General features: G+C 38.3%; 1 protein-coding gene and 1 long non-coding RNA gene across 2 annotated transcripts; one reads left to right on the forward strand and one right to left on the reverse strand.

Moving 5' to 3' along the window:
* Positions 1-539: 539 nt before the first annotated feature.
* Positions 540-1,720, reverse strand: h1-0 (H1.0 linker histone). The gene has a single exon (XM_027999360.1). The coding sequence runs from the start codon at positions 1,473-1,475 to the stop codon at positions 888-890; it is 588 nt and encodes a 195-aa protein (XP_027855161.1). The 5' UTR covers positions 1,476-1,720; the 3' UTR covers positions 540-887.
* Positions 1,721-3,788: 2,068 nt separating this feature from the next.
* LOC114135956 (uncharacterized) lies at positions 3,789-12,743 on the forward strand. Its single transcript, XR_003593705.1, has 3 exons — positions 3,789-3,927; positions 11,930-11,961; positions 12,639-12,743. It is a non-coding gene; the product is annotated as an uncharacterized LOC114135956 (long non-coding RNA).
* The last annotated feature ends 2,019 nt before the right edge of the window (positions 12,744-14,762 follow it).

The following is a 14,762-nucleotide window of genomic DNA, read 5'->3' on the forward strand; positions in this document are numbered from 1 at the left end:
AACTTTAATTCCATACATTTTTTAAACTATTTTTTTATTTATTCATTTAGGATCAATAAAGTATTATTTTAATTCATATTTATTGATTCCTTTCCGATCAATAAACAATTTTTGATTTGAATTTAATCAACGTATCTAAACCAAACTGCAGTTAATGTGCAGTTTTAAATTTCGTTGTTTTTGTGACAATGACAATAAAGATTTATCTATCTATCTACATTAATCTGTATTAATAAAACTTCTGTCTTAATCTGTATTTACGAGTGGAAATTATCCTCATTTAAAATGTATTTCAATGTCCACCATTAACTTGAATTTAAAACATTATTTATTTTGATTTTTGCTACTCTTATTCTCACCCCCCCCCCCATCTGGCCACCCTTAGAAAACTTTCTGGATGCGCCCCTGGAAGCAGATTTTTCATCAAGTTTTTAACAGCTTTTAATTTTTCTGGTAATGTGACGCTAATGCGTGCTGTTAGGGAAATATGTTAAGTTTTAAAGCCGTAAATGTTAAAATAAATGCATCTTTCTGTAATATTTGTGTAAAATGAGGACAAGTTGATGTTGTTTTTATTGACATACATTGCAAATAGTTTTTAACACGTTGGGATGTTTGAATAGTTATTGTTGAGCACCAACAATAAGTATTCATTAGTTCAGCTGTATATTTTATATATATGTATAAATGTACACATTTTCCTCAGACTTGAATATCAACAGAATGAAAATGTCCACAGTTAGTTTTACAGTCTATTGATGCTGCAACGGATGGAGGAAAAAAAAACTACAAGTATAAACAGACTTTTTGCATGAAATTTTACAAAAATAATACATATACGAAAAAAAATCCTCAAGTATTTACAGTGAGTTTCAGAAAGAGTCCGTTCACTTCTTCTTGGAAGTCTTCGCAGCCTTCTTGGGTGTCTTGGCTTTGGGCTTGGCGGTCTTCTTCACTGGTTTCGCCTTGGCTTTGGCCGCTTTGGGTTTCTTCGCCGGCGCTTTCTTGGTCTTCGCAGGTGTCGCCTTCTTCGCGACCTTTTTCACTTTCTTGACGGCCGCCTTCTTGGGTTTCTCGGGCGTCTTGGTCACCTTCTTGGGCTTGGCCGCCTTCTTGGGTTTGGGTTTGGCCACTTTTTTGGGCTTGGCCGGAGTCGGCGCCTTGGCGGGGGGTTTTTTGGAGTCCTCCGGCTTGGTGAGCCGGAAGGACCCGGACGCGCCGATGCCTTTGGTGTGGCGCAGCATCCCGGACGCCACCAGCCTCTTCAGGGCCATCTTGATCTGGACATCGGCGTTGTCGCCCACTTTATAGTTTTTCCTCACGTACTTCTGGATGGACTGACGGGACGCTCCGTTCCGACTCGCGTCGTGAACAATAGCCGCTTTAATCATGTCCGAGTACTTTGGATGCGACGTGGGTTTCTTTGGTTTCGACGCCCGTTTTGCTTTGGTTGGAGCGGCCGACGTCTCTGCCATTGTGTCTTCTTCAATTCTCCTTTTAAAAATAAAGTTAATCAAAAACTCTTGGAGGTGTAATTTCCCCGCCGCTTTTGAACGCCTCACCGGTAGGAAAAAAAAACAAAAACAATGCGAAACAGTGTATCCTGAAAGCAAAACGCCAGAAAAAGCAGTTTCGGCTTAAGTGTCCAAAAATGTTTTTAAAAAGCGCGTCTTCAGTGTCCGGGTTCACTTTAAGTGTCTTATTCCACAGGCGCTCCATTGAGCCTATGAAGCCTATCTGCGGACGTGATTGAGAACACCAACTGCCAGCAGCTGATCTAGCGGACTCCGTGGAACTGGCGCCGTCCCGTTTGTGTTTCTTCATCCTCCATCTGCGGTCAAATATTAAACCCACGCATCCTCCGCGGTCCGCCGGACGCGCCGGCCCGGTGGTGGAGACATCCGGCTTGCCGTCCGCCAGCTCGGCCGCCTCCATTTCCACCGGCGAACAACTTTTATTCCGGGAAAACCCGCTGGAAGTAACGCGCGCCACCAACAATTTTGCCCAATTCCCGTCAAATTGACCCGAACAGACGGAACCTTGCGGGATGACACGCAACACACGTTAAAATTGAATCTTTAACTGATCGGATGCGTGAAGTTCCGACTGCGCAGGTTTCCGTTTATCCTTTTAATACTTCGATACGTTTTCCCAACTAACACAGCCCGGCCATTGACTTTGAATGACGTGTTCGAGATTATTTGCTGTTAAACCCACAATAAATCAAATGTCACGACCTGGAAGCCGCAGGTGACAGCCGGGACTTCATCGGGGCTTTATTCGGGGCGCAGTGCAACCTTTGTGTTTGCGTTATTTCTCGCTTTTGCGCCAGATTTGCTTATAACTATCGCTATGGCAGGCGCCTCTGGTGCTCCATTGTCAGGAAAGTTGCCAGTGCCTCCAAGCATCAGGTGAAGTTAAAGGCTGCTGGTTCCGGTTGTCACGTTTGTTTTTGACGGGGATCCGAGCTGAGGCAGCGGGGGGGCTTCACTTCAGGTGCGGGACCGGCTGCGTGAGAGGGGAGGGTGCGGGGGTTTGCAGACTGGAGCTGGAACCAAAGTCCTTCAGTGCAGGGCGCAGTGATGATGGCTGTCTTTTGTTTAGACGCTGGCGCATCAGAACCCAATCATTTCATCTTCTTGCTGGTTTCTTTCTTTATTATGATCCCGAACGCATCGATTTGAATTAATAATAAAAGTTTGACCTCTGTTTGCGCAGCTTTATTTCTTATTTTTTATATTTGCGCTGATGTCCCTCGCTGAAACGCCATTTTGATTCAGTCACAGACACAAGAAGAGCTGATTTCCTCCGACTTTTCTGCCGTAATTATTAAGTTATTGGAGCCGCTTTTTGGATGGTGACCCAGTTTCCACCTTCCTGCGCGTCACATCCACAATCCAGACTGATGCAGGATTCAGATCACTTTAAGCACTTTTCAAAAACATCCCATTTAATTTCAATTAAGCTTCTACTTGATGTCACCTGCAACCATTTGTTGTTATTTTATGTGTGAGGCTGTTTGTTTACAATAAGGTGGAGTAAACGGGTGGATGGATGAGTTATTGGTGAGGAAGTAATAAGCTTAGTCGGGTTTTATGAATAGAAACATTTAAATGTAGAAACAAATAAATAATAAAAGAAAGAGGAGAACATGGCGCATTGTTTATTACTCTGGCTGTGCGTAAACAGGTCGACTCAGATCTGCTGGGAAATAAATCCTCTGGTTTTTATTGATTACCATCTTCATTATCATTTATTCATTCATTTATTTATTAGATGGTAAATGAAGGGGGGTGAGGGCAGACGTCGGGCCGGGTTTGGACTGCTGCTCGCGGCCTCCGACAGAGGGACCTCCTCCCTAGAAACTGGACCTGGTTCTGTTCGGATATGATGCCTTGCAGGTCCCGACACTATTAACCAGAAAATATTATGTAATAGTTAACCTGCCATCTTTAGACTGTGCTGCTTTGATGCCTCTCTGCTGGAAATAAATAGGTTTAAAGCTCCTTTTAATAACTTTATTGCATAATTTGTTGACTGTTTATCAGCTTGAAATATGATTTATTTATTCCACCAAAATAGAGCGTTTATCGCTATAAGGCTTCCTGGTTTAAAAATAAATGAATAAAAAACTTACATTATAGCCTCTGGACTTTCTACCACTTTGATTCGCTCCCGCAGAATTTCCAGCGAGCCAATCAGCGAACAGAAGGAGAAGTTGTGAATGATTACGTCATTTTCTGGTCACGTCATTTTCTGGTCAGTCTGTAGTTTTAGCAATGGCGGCAGCGATGGAAGTGAACTAAGCCGTTCAGTCCGTGTTGGCCACGATTCCAAATATTGGATTAACAACAACAGCCATCTTGGTCTGCTCGTCTCTTCTATACAACTGTGAAAGATGATTTCTTACAACTCAGGCAACTTCCGGTAAGCTTCATAGTGTCAAACTTGGGAAAACGTGAGCAATTAGTTAAAATTTAAAACATCAGGAGAGTCCAAGACTCCAGGAAGCAAACATTTTTAGAAAGCCAGAGTCCAAACCCTCTGGATGACGCAGGCTGGTTTTTACCAGGCTAGGTCCCTTTTTATTAAAAGGAAAATATTAGGCGATCTGCCAACTTTAGCATGTGCTAAGGCTCGTTAGCATAGCCACCGATGACGACGGATAAACGTCTTTCGTGTAACTTGATAAATATTATTAGCACATTTAGTTAAATATGCTAATATATGTCACATTTAGGTAACGTTTCTCAACATTTAGCTAAATAACATTCAGTTCCATTTCTCAACATTTAGCTAAATATGTTCTAAATGTGCTAGTATTCAGCGCATTGTGCTAGGCCGGTTTCCTGCCTGTGATTTGAAAAGCGGTACATTTCTTCAGAACACAATCGGAGCTCAGGGAGGAAGAGGAGGAGATCAATCTTTTTCAGATTATGTGCCTGAAATTACACCATCACCACATGGTGGCAGTACAGGGAGGGTGGGAGAGTGGGGGGGGGGGGGGGGGGGGGGGTGTAAGAGTTACTGCATTATTTTGTTTATTATATAATTTGACTGTTTTCCTTTTCAGTGTTTTTTTTAAATCTGTATAGTGATTTCCAGGTAAATTAAAGGTAAAAGAATTGGGATGTTGTTAAATCTCTTTAGCAGATTTTATAATCAGTTTTAAGAATTACTCAATCCACCACGTATATGCAGGGGCGGTCCTGTCCTTTTTGGTTCCGCGGGCGAACATCCTCTCCATCCCCCCTCTACATTACCTTGTGCCAACGAAGACACTCAAAAAAATTAGTTTTTTTAGTTTGAAAAATGTGGAACAAATTAGAATACAATAAACACGCATTGAAAGACAAACATAGTCTATGCCATGAAGTTACAAGTGTACAATGCAAAAGGTGCAATACACAGGGTGGCAACAGCTATAGATTTGAATAATACTTTTTATTCATTTATTAATCAGTTATGTGGTTCCATTTCAAGCCCTAATTAAGGCTACAGTTTGTAATTTTTATTAAAAACAAAATTGTTTTTTTTTTATTGTTGTGATAGTTTAGTATGAGACGGATAATCAGTGAAAAAATCAGGCTTCTCTGCCTTCTTCCAGTGCTAACAAGAAACAACCAATCAGAGCCAAGTGGAGGGCCTTAGTGATGTCAATCAAGCTCGTGTACTTGCTGCTCACAGCCTCCTCCTTGCTCTCTGCTACGCTGCAGCTTCTTCCAGATAGCAGAGAATGCCATGAATGCTAAAGCTACACTGGAAAAAGAAAACAGGTGTTCCAACTTAAAAATTAATTGAGTTAATTTCTAACAAGTAATCAAATTAAGTTTGTCCAAGTAAATGTGCTGAATTTATTAAGTTGTCATGTTAAAAAAGAAAATAAAGTAAGTGTGGAAAACTTAATTTGATTACATGTAACAAATTAACTAATTTTTTTTAAGGTGGAGCTCCATTCTCTTTTTTCATTGGAGCATGGTCACCCTTTACGGCTGGTAAGTGGTTTTCCTGGAATCTCTTCCAGCGCATACATTATCTTGATTGATAGCGCTAAGCCCTGCCTTTTGACTCTTGATTGGTTGTTTTTGGTCGGGAGCGGTTGCATTTCTTTTCCCAGATTCAGTCTATTACTGTTTCTACTTGGAGAAATATGTAAAAACATTTTTTAAAATAAAACTTACCTACTACACCTTTAATTTCAAAGGATGACCAGTTATGTGTGAATAGTAGACCTGAGCTTAGTCATAAACTCCTAAAAGTGAAGCTGAAAAGCTCCTGACGAAATGCAGAGATGTGTTTAGGTTGTGCTTATTTTAAGAGGCTCGATGGTCTCGGCCCTGCTGCTTTGTTTAAACTATATATGGTTATTCACTTGTTCCGCTCTCTGACTCTTTGAGCTCTCGCATCACGCCTGAGGAGAACATATATGCAGCTTACATAACGCCTGACCCACTTATGGCTTATTTCACCTGGAGTCAGGCGCAGCAGAATATTATATTATATTATATTATATTTCATGTGTATTTAAAGATGACGCTACACCATCTACGTGGCTGGTTTATTTTAGCGCTGCAGCTCTAAAGCTGGTTTGTAATTTTAGCCGACCAAAACGCTCTGAAGTCCAATGTCTTTCCCAAAGTATCCAGTTTGTCTTCCATCAGTGCTGAGTTCAGGCTCATCCTGCGATAATCTCACGCGTTACGCTGAACGCGCTCCTCCTGCCCTGTGCACGCTGCCGTCCAGCCTTAAATGATAAGGTTGGATTAAATCAGTTTGTTCTGGGTTTGCTTTGGCGGCCAAACGAGCTGCGGAAAGAAAAGAGACAAGATAAAACTGAACGGAAGAGAGGACTAGCTGAAATTTTATGAAATATAATTTAAAAAGTAGAAAATCTAACTGTTGAGTCACTTTCACTGTAAATAATAGAACGCCCTCTGAAGTCAGATTTCCCACTGGGAAAATGGGAGCAACAGTTCCGACTTGTACGGCAGACATTGCATCCCAAAATGGCCGCTCCGTACATCAACATTTATAATGCTGCATTCCAGTTATTTTCCGGACTGGGAAGTTTCAACTTCCCAGTCAAAAAAATCATGAGCGCCCTCTGAAGTCAGATTTCTGTCTGACTGGGAAACTGAGAGCAACTTGTACTGTGGACCATGTGTTTCAAAATGGCTGCTTCTTGCATCAATATAATTTAAAAAGTAGAAAATCTAACTGTTGAGTCACTTTCACTGTAAATAATAGAACGCCCTCTGAAGTCAGATTTCTGTCTGACTGGGAAACTGAGAGCAACTTGTACTGTGGACCATGTGTTTCAAAATGGCTGCTTCTTGCATCAACAGTAGTAATGTGGTTGTACATTAGTAGTAACTTTGCTCCAAACTTGGAAATTCTGACTTCCCAGTCCAAAAAATCAACGGGAACACCATCTGAAGTTCTATTTCCTGTTCCAAGATGGCCGCTCCGTGCATCAACAGTAGTAATTCTGCGTTCCAGTTGTTGTTTCAGTTTTATCCACAGTTATTATTTTTTAACAGTTTTGAGGAACTGTGGGGAACTTGAAACTGCTTCTGCGCCAGTCACTCAGCAGGTCGTTGCTAGGCAACCAAAGAATGAGTGAGTTGATTCCACCAGCCTACAATATTGTAGATATTGAATAATATTTTATCAGATGTATTATCTATTGATATTGATGATGTATATCTCACAATATACATTGTTACTGATTTATTGTCCAGCCCTAGAAACGACTCTAGCAGCTGTTCAAATTCACAACAGGATTTCTGTTATTGAATTATAGGCAATAAAAAGATTACTTTCATTTTGAAAAAATAATTTTGTTTATTTTAATCTTTTAATATTGTGTAAAAACGCCTTAAATGGTTAAATGCAAAATCTGTAGATTGTGAACATTTTAAAAAAGAAATTAATGAATTGATTAATCGTCAGAATAATCAATTAGTCATCAGATTAGCGGATTAATCATCAGAATAATCCATTAATCTAACAATAACTACAGTAATTGTTAGTTGCAGTCGTGTTTAGGGTGCAGCTGAAGGCAGGAGGCAGGAAGTTGTGGTTGCCGGTTTGGACAGTTGGTTTTCTGAGCAGGTGGAAATATGGGACTCCACCAGAACCGATCCGACATCAGTCCAAAAACACAGCGCTCTTTGTGGACACGTCAGAACGACTCAGCAGAATAAAACCGTGTCAGCTGTCCGAGTCCCTGTCACCTGACCGGCAGACGCTGGCAGCACCTGGAGGGTGTCAGTTGGACCGGCACACACCACGGACTGCTGCGTCCCTGGAAACGCTTTCAATAAAAACGACTCGACTGTTGAAAAATATTAAACACAACGCAGATCTGCTGACTATTCACAACCTTCTGCAGCTTAAAGTTTAAATCAGTTCCTGCACAGAAAATGTAGAAACAAGGTCTAGTTTCTAGTGTTAATATCTTGAAATAAGACAAACTAACTTACAAGTAACTTTTCAGCAAGAAATAGAAGCTTGTTTGTCAATAATTTCTTAATATTTATGAGAAAGAACTTGCTATAAGTGAGGTTTACAATACAATTTATAACATGGGAAAAAAATTGTTCCACTGGAAAATATATTCTCCCGGTGAATCAAAACTAGACCAAACATCTTTGGTAAAATGTTGTGTTTTTACAGTGCATGAGTTCATTTGTTTGACAAATTTTGCTTCTTTTTATATTTTAAAGCACCTTATTTTTTTCCAACTACGTTCTGTTTTCCCTGTTTTTACTGAATGCACTTGCTTCTCTCTTGGTTGCTTTCACATGTCGCCACAAAAGTCTCCAGTAACAAAAAAAAGTTGCTAGATTTGTAGCTTTTCACTTTTTGGAAAAAAAAGTTGCTAGATTTTTTTTTTTTTGTAATAATGTCAGAAAATCTGTGAAAGGAAGCAACAAAGTCACCAAGCTAGCAACAGTGCCGCTCCACCTCCTCTGCTCATCCCCACTGTTGGCCACGCCCCTTATACATATTGGCTCCGCCCACTTTGTGAAATTATTATCTTTTACATTTTTCTGTGGTGGGCTTTGCTTTTACAGGGCAATAGTTACAGTTTAAGGATTTGAACGACCTGATGTAGTCATAAAATTCTGCCCTGTTGGTGGTTAATGTTGGAAAAAACCTTAAAATTAATAAAAAATGTACAAGTTAAAATAAGCAGTGGAAGCTACAATGACTGCCAATAGTAGATCAACCATTTATAAGTTAATCACTTTTTCCCACTGGGACAGTTTGGTTTTTGTTTCTTTAATAAAGTAGTTCATCATTTGAAACATTTATTTTGTATTTATTTATGTTATCTGAAGCAAAAACAAGCATTTATTCAGCACTGCATCTAAAGCTGTTCTACAATAATGTAATTATTTAAATGTAGAAATTGAGCAACCCTTTGTTCCACAGCCTAAACAAACCCAAACAAAATGTTGCAAAAGTCTCAGTTTTATGTTTCTGAGCCTGAAAACGGTGACTGATGGATGTGGCAGCCGAACCCACTGGACTGGTTGTAGCTGTTGTGTCTGAAGTCGTTAGTATTTAGGTCAACTGTCCATTGGAAAACTACAGATGACGAATCAACAGCCAGCTGTTGATCCCTGCCTGCTTTTCCAACCAACCGTCGCGCATCGTTTAAATTGAAATTGGCCAGCGCACCAACAATGAAAATGTATTTTATTTAAAAAAGGTGGAAATGTGACGCAGCTCTGGTGTTTAACTGAAGCACAGAATGAAAGCCGTGTGTTTACAGTGTTGTACGGAAGACAATTAGTGCCACTGAAAACAAAATTAAACTTTAATCTCAGAATTCTAACTTTAATCTCAAAATTCAAACTTCTCATCTCAGCAGATTAAAGTCAGAATTCACAGATTAACGTTAACTCATCTATAGTGTTGTTTGGACAAGGAAATGTACATTATATTCATAGATATTGGCAGTATTAATGTTGCCTATCAGGCCACGTTTTCATATCTTTCATCCCTTTTTAATGAGCTATAAAATTGTCGCCATTGCAGCCAAATGCAACAGCGTGATTACAGCGAGCTAACATAACTTTCCTGACTAATGTGAAGTGACTATGGTTCTGTTATGCTAATATAGCTAACGACTAAGATATAAGCAAACAAGCCTACATGTATTTCCAATTCTGTGAAATATTCAATGGGAGACCAAACATGGCCTCTTCCTGTTGATGGCTACTTAACCCAGACCAGGATACATCACAAGTTCATTAATTATTGTTTTACTTCCCATGTTGTAGTTTAGTTTTAGAAGAGTTTGAAGAAGTTTAGTGCTGAAGTTTAGTGAATTTTGATATTCTGTTACAGCGTTATGAAGTCGAACCTTTGAAGGACAAACAGTATGTAAATCTTATTAAATACCTTGTTGAGTAATGCTGCATTTAGCCCTAATCCTGACTTTGACCTTTGCCCCTTTAATACGCAGAGATTTAATGGAGTCCAAGCTGTTGCAACTAGCAACCGCTAGGCCAACACCAAGTTCTGTAGAAACAGAAACCGTTTACTTAAAGAATGGAAAACTTTAACTTTATTTAATTTTTGAAAATTGAGGAAAGTTTTCACCTGGCAACTGCATTGACTAATGAAGAATATTAAAAATACATCAGTGACTTTACATTTTCTTTCCTCTGAAGGTTTTCTGTGGTCTCAAGATTTACTTTAGACACTTTTCTGATTATTTTGTTTTAATAATGAAAACATTAAAACCTGAAATATGATTTTTCACCAACAGAGGGCAGTAGTCACTACCTGAAGGACAAATAACCAAGCTGCCTTGTTACATTCACACTTTATTTTCAAAACAAAACCTTCACACATTACTTTTAATGACACTTATATGAAGTTTTCTCATCTTTTGTAGCTAAAACTCCTTCATTTTTTCTAGGAAATATTTCCACAAGCAAAAATTCATACAAAGAAACACTTTATGTCAAAGTAAGACCTCTTGCGTTTACACAAGCTTTGTTGTTTTGACGTTATTTTCATGCAGTGTTTAATCAACAAAATACAAAAAGCGAGTGTGAGATAGTGCGCACTAAGACAGTTTTCTTAATTGCAACAGACGTGATGCCTTTTAATACTTTGAAAAAATGCTGCAAATATTTGACACCGAGTCCAAACTGGCAGTGGAGCCTGTTTGAGTCCAGTGATAAAGTTTAGAGACTTCATAATCCAGTCAAGTTATGGTTTGTTTATGTATTCTGGATATTTAAAATGTTTTCCAGTTCCAGTGTTAAATGTTCTTTAGAAATTAGTTTATTGATCCTTGAGACGGTTTATCTTATGCCATTTTCATGCTATTAGATAAATAGTGATGTGTGATAATAATAATAGTAATCCCTTTCATTTGAGTAACTCTTTTCTAAACACACGGAGACTTTACAGGAATTTAGTAAAATTACAAACAACACTAATTACTTATGCACTGTACAATGGCTGCTGGAAAAGACAAATGTTTTATTGTTGATTTACCATCCAGAACCCACTTGCTGCTTCTTGCTGGTTGTGCAGGAGGCTCAACCAACAAAGATGTAAGGTTGTATAATTGTGTGTCTCTTTGCAGACATTTTAAAGTGCCAATCTAAGTGTTGGGGGCGTGGCCAGCAGAAACTCATTTACATTTAAAGTGACAAGAGGCTCTGAAACGGATCATTCTGAAAGAAAATCTCATTGTCTGTAATAACAGGTCACCTTTAATGAAGCTTCAGAAACATGGTGCCTTCTCTGCAGTGAGGCAGCATCGCCCACAGAAAATATCAGCAGATTTTTTTATTTCTAATGTATTTTTCATTTTTTCTCTTTCTAAGTTTAGCTGTAACTCCTTCCTGTTTTGTTTCCCCGGAGACGCTGTAAGTGGGCCGGTTTGGGATGAAACTGTGTCACTCAGTGACCCGATTCCGGTGATTCCCCGTGTTGCACAATCACTGCTGCAGTATCTGTTTAAATGTGAATGAGTGATGGTTCAGGAACTCCCCGAAGAGCCTTCATAATCCAACTTTCATCTTTTTAGCTAATTTTGTAGTGAATTTGTTTCTGTTTCTGCTTGTTTCTGATCACACTCTGACCGTGGTTCCACCCAGAAACGTCCTCAGCTGTTTATCGATGCGACTCCAGAAACAATCCAATGAAAAGTCCTTTCCTGTTTTTGCTTTTTGTGAAGGAGGAACTTTCCTCCTTCATGAAGGGAAGATTTCTGCTTCACACTGCAGTTTAAGCTCACAGAACTCCAGCAACGTCATATAATTTGGACAAAATAGGATGTTTCACAAATTCAATAAAATCGCTTATATAATTCTCAACTTGCATTATTAAAAGATTTGCTGAAATGTTTGGTCAAGATGAAGGATTTTCTAACAGATTTATTTTTCTTTTGCAGACTAGCAGATCTACTTTACCTTCAGAAATAAGGTAACTTCACAGTTCATTTTCCATTTCTGGTCCTCATTTCATTTATACCAGGAAAAAATGTTTTGTTTACTACTATCAGTTTATTTCTCTTAGTAATCATTTTGCACTGCAAAAACCACAAAATCTTACCAAGTGTTTTTGGTTTAGTTTCTAGTGAAAATATATTAGTACACTAAACATATTTTAAAAAAATCCTACAAGTAAAATTTCATCAAGATACAGAAAATTGTTTTAAGTCAATAATTCCTTAACATTGATGAAAAGCTGCTAGTTCTACTGGCAGATTATGTCACTTAATTCACGAGTGAAATAATCTGCAGGTGAAGTGAAGTAATCTGCAGTTAGCTAGCTCCAACCGTCACTAGCTAAATGTTTAGCTAACTTAATATTTAGCTGAGCTTCAGACTAAATATTTATCTTACTAGTTTATTTATCTTGGAGCTCAACTAAACATTTAGCTCCATACTAACTAGCTAATTTAGCGTGCAAGCAAACTAAACCAAACTAATTTAGCAAACTAAATATTTATCTGGCTATATATTTCTAGTCATTTTTTGACAGTAACTTTACAAACGGCATCCCAAACATTTCAGAGCACACAGTTAAAGAGCTAGTTTGGCCCTTTTCACCAGTTTTAATTTTCCGCCCCTAAAGATGTCGTCCCGTCTTCTCTGTAGACTCCAGGACCAACATGGACGCTCCTGCTGTAACCGGGCTGCAGCAGATTTGCATAACAGAAGGTGACAGAGTAACTGTCTGGCAGCACCGCCATGCTGAAGGTGTATTATAACACGGCTCCAGTTTAAACTTTACATCCACTCACCTTGGACATGATGGTCACATGCATTTCTGATTCATTTATGTCTTTAGAAATCTCAAGCTTGTTCAAAATACATTTGAAATTTATAGTTGATTTTTTCTAATTCTATGCAAACAGGTTCAAATGCAAGGTTTTACCTCCATGAACTTTAATAAGATCCCATTTTTGACACTAAGGTGTTACTGTGGCTTCATCTCGGTTTCTGATTGTTTATGGGAATTTCTGACCGTTTTCACAGGGAAGTATTTATGAGGTCAGACAGTGATGATGGCTCACAGTCTTTGTTCTAACTCAACCTAAAATATGTTGGTTTCCTTCCACAGGCCTGGTACTACAGCAAATATTTGGATTTGCTTCAAGAGACACATTCTGATATCGGGTGATGTTAGCATGTTAACATTCAGTTTGTACTGCAAACAGTACATACAGTATAACTTAATATTAATATTCAACTCAATATTTATAGATAATACTGATTTAATCTCTTTATGAGGACTGGGTGAAGAATTTGGAGGCAGATTGCTAACTTTATCTAGCTTTGCTAACATCACTCGCCTTATTTGTACTTTCTTTCTAAGTGAGGATAAAAGTTTGACATCTCTACAAGCGAAGAACAATTTACAACCAGGCCTGTAACACATTTAATTTAACCCAGAAGTTATTGAGATAAATTATAATAATTGTTGTTTTCAGACCATTTTCAAGTTTCAAGTAATATAATCATAATAATGACAAGATAATGCAGGAATACATCCTCAAAGATCAATAAATAATTCTAATGAACATTTTAAATATTCATATTAAATGAATAAAAGAGGACTAGTTGAGACCAAAACACCAGACTGAAGTGTTTCTACTAACCTCTGGTTGAAAGAGAGAAAAGTAAAAAATGTAAGAGTGGCGATTGGTGACAACGTGAAAAAAGAAGAAGAAGAATTACTTTATTCATCCCAGCAGGGAAATTATTTCGCAGTTACAGCAAGAATGTTTTATACACAGATTAACACACACACGACAGGAGCTGCGTCTGCAGGCAGCCAGCTGAGCCGGCGCCAAAATACAGGATTAGTATATTTAGAGTTATTTGGAGTATAATTAGTTACGTTATTGAATTAGCACCCAATATAATAAATATATTATATGTTTTCAAGTATTTAATTATTGATGAGTGTATGTAAACTTCTGACTGCAGCAGTGAAACTTTGTCTTCCTCCAAAAGGATGAAGATGATCAGATTCTCGTTTTAATTCATGAGCTTAACAGCTTTTTGTCTTTATTGGTCACTAATAAACAGAGCTAGGCAGTAACTAGTTACATTTACTTGAGTAACCTTTTAGAAAAAATTTACTTTTGGGAGTATTTTTACTACGCTGTACTTTCTACTTTTACCTGAGTAATTCTATTCTGAAGTATTTCTACTCTTGAGTAAATTTCTGGATTTTCTTTGCACTGAATGAAAAACAAACATGTTTTAACCACCAGACAGAAACACACCTGCAGTTTCTGTTAAAGGTTCAGAAGATTTTTATTGAAAGAAATTCATTTGGAAACATTTTATTTTGCCTGATTTTGTTATTTTTTTGTTACTTATATGAATTGTTGTCATTTTGGTTTCTTAAAATACCAAACTTTCCACTTAAGTTTATATTTTGGTTTGTCTGATGATGTGATTTTTAAATATTAAATGATTGATAATTTGATCAGTTACTCAGTACTTCAGTAAACTTTTTAAAAACATACTTTTTACCCTTGCTGGAGTAAACATACTGTATGTTGCAGTAGTGCTGCTGTTGCGTTTTGGTTCCTCGGCTCATAAATCAGAAACCTCTCAGCCTCTTTGACCCGGAGTCGTTTCTGCTTCCCCGCCTGCCAACGTCTCCATCTACATTCAGTCGCACTTTAACACTTTTGTTTCTTTTATGAGTTGAGGTTTATGTTTCCCCGTCCTCGCTCGTATCTTCACTGTCCCTGGGAAAGGAGG

The sequence above is a fragment of the Xiphophorus couchianus genome, chromosome 2 (assembly GCF_001444195.1).
Source record: "Xiphophorus couchianus chromosome 2, X_couchianus-1.0, whole genome shotgun sequence".
Classification (NCBI taxonomy): Eukaryota; Metazoa; Chordata; class Actinopteri; order Cyprinodontiformes; family Poeciliidae; genus Xiphophorus; species Xiphophorus couchianus.

Coding starts and splice junctions, on each gene's coding strand:
- h1-0 (XM_027999360.1), bottom strand. CDS start 1,475: ATGGCAGAGACGTCGGCCGCTCCAACCAAAGCAAAACGGGCGTCGAAA.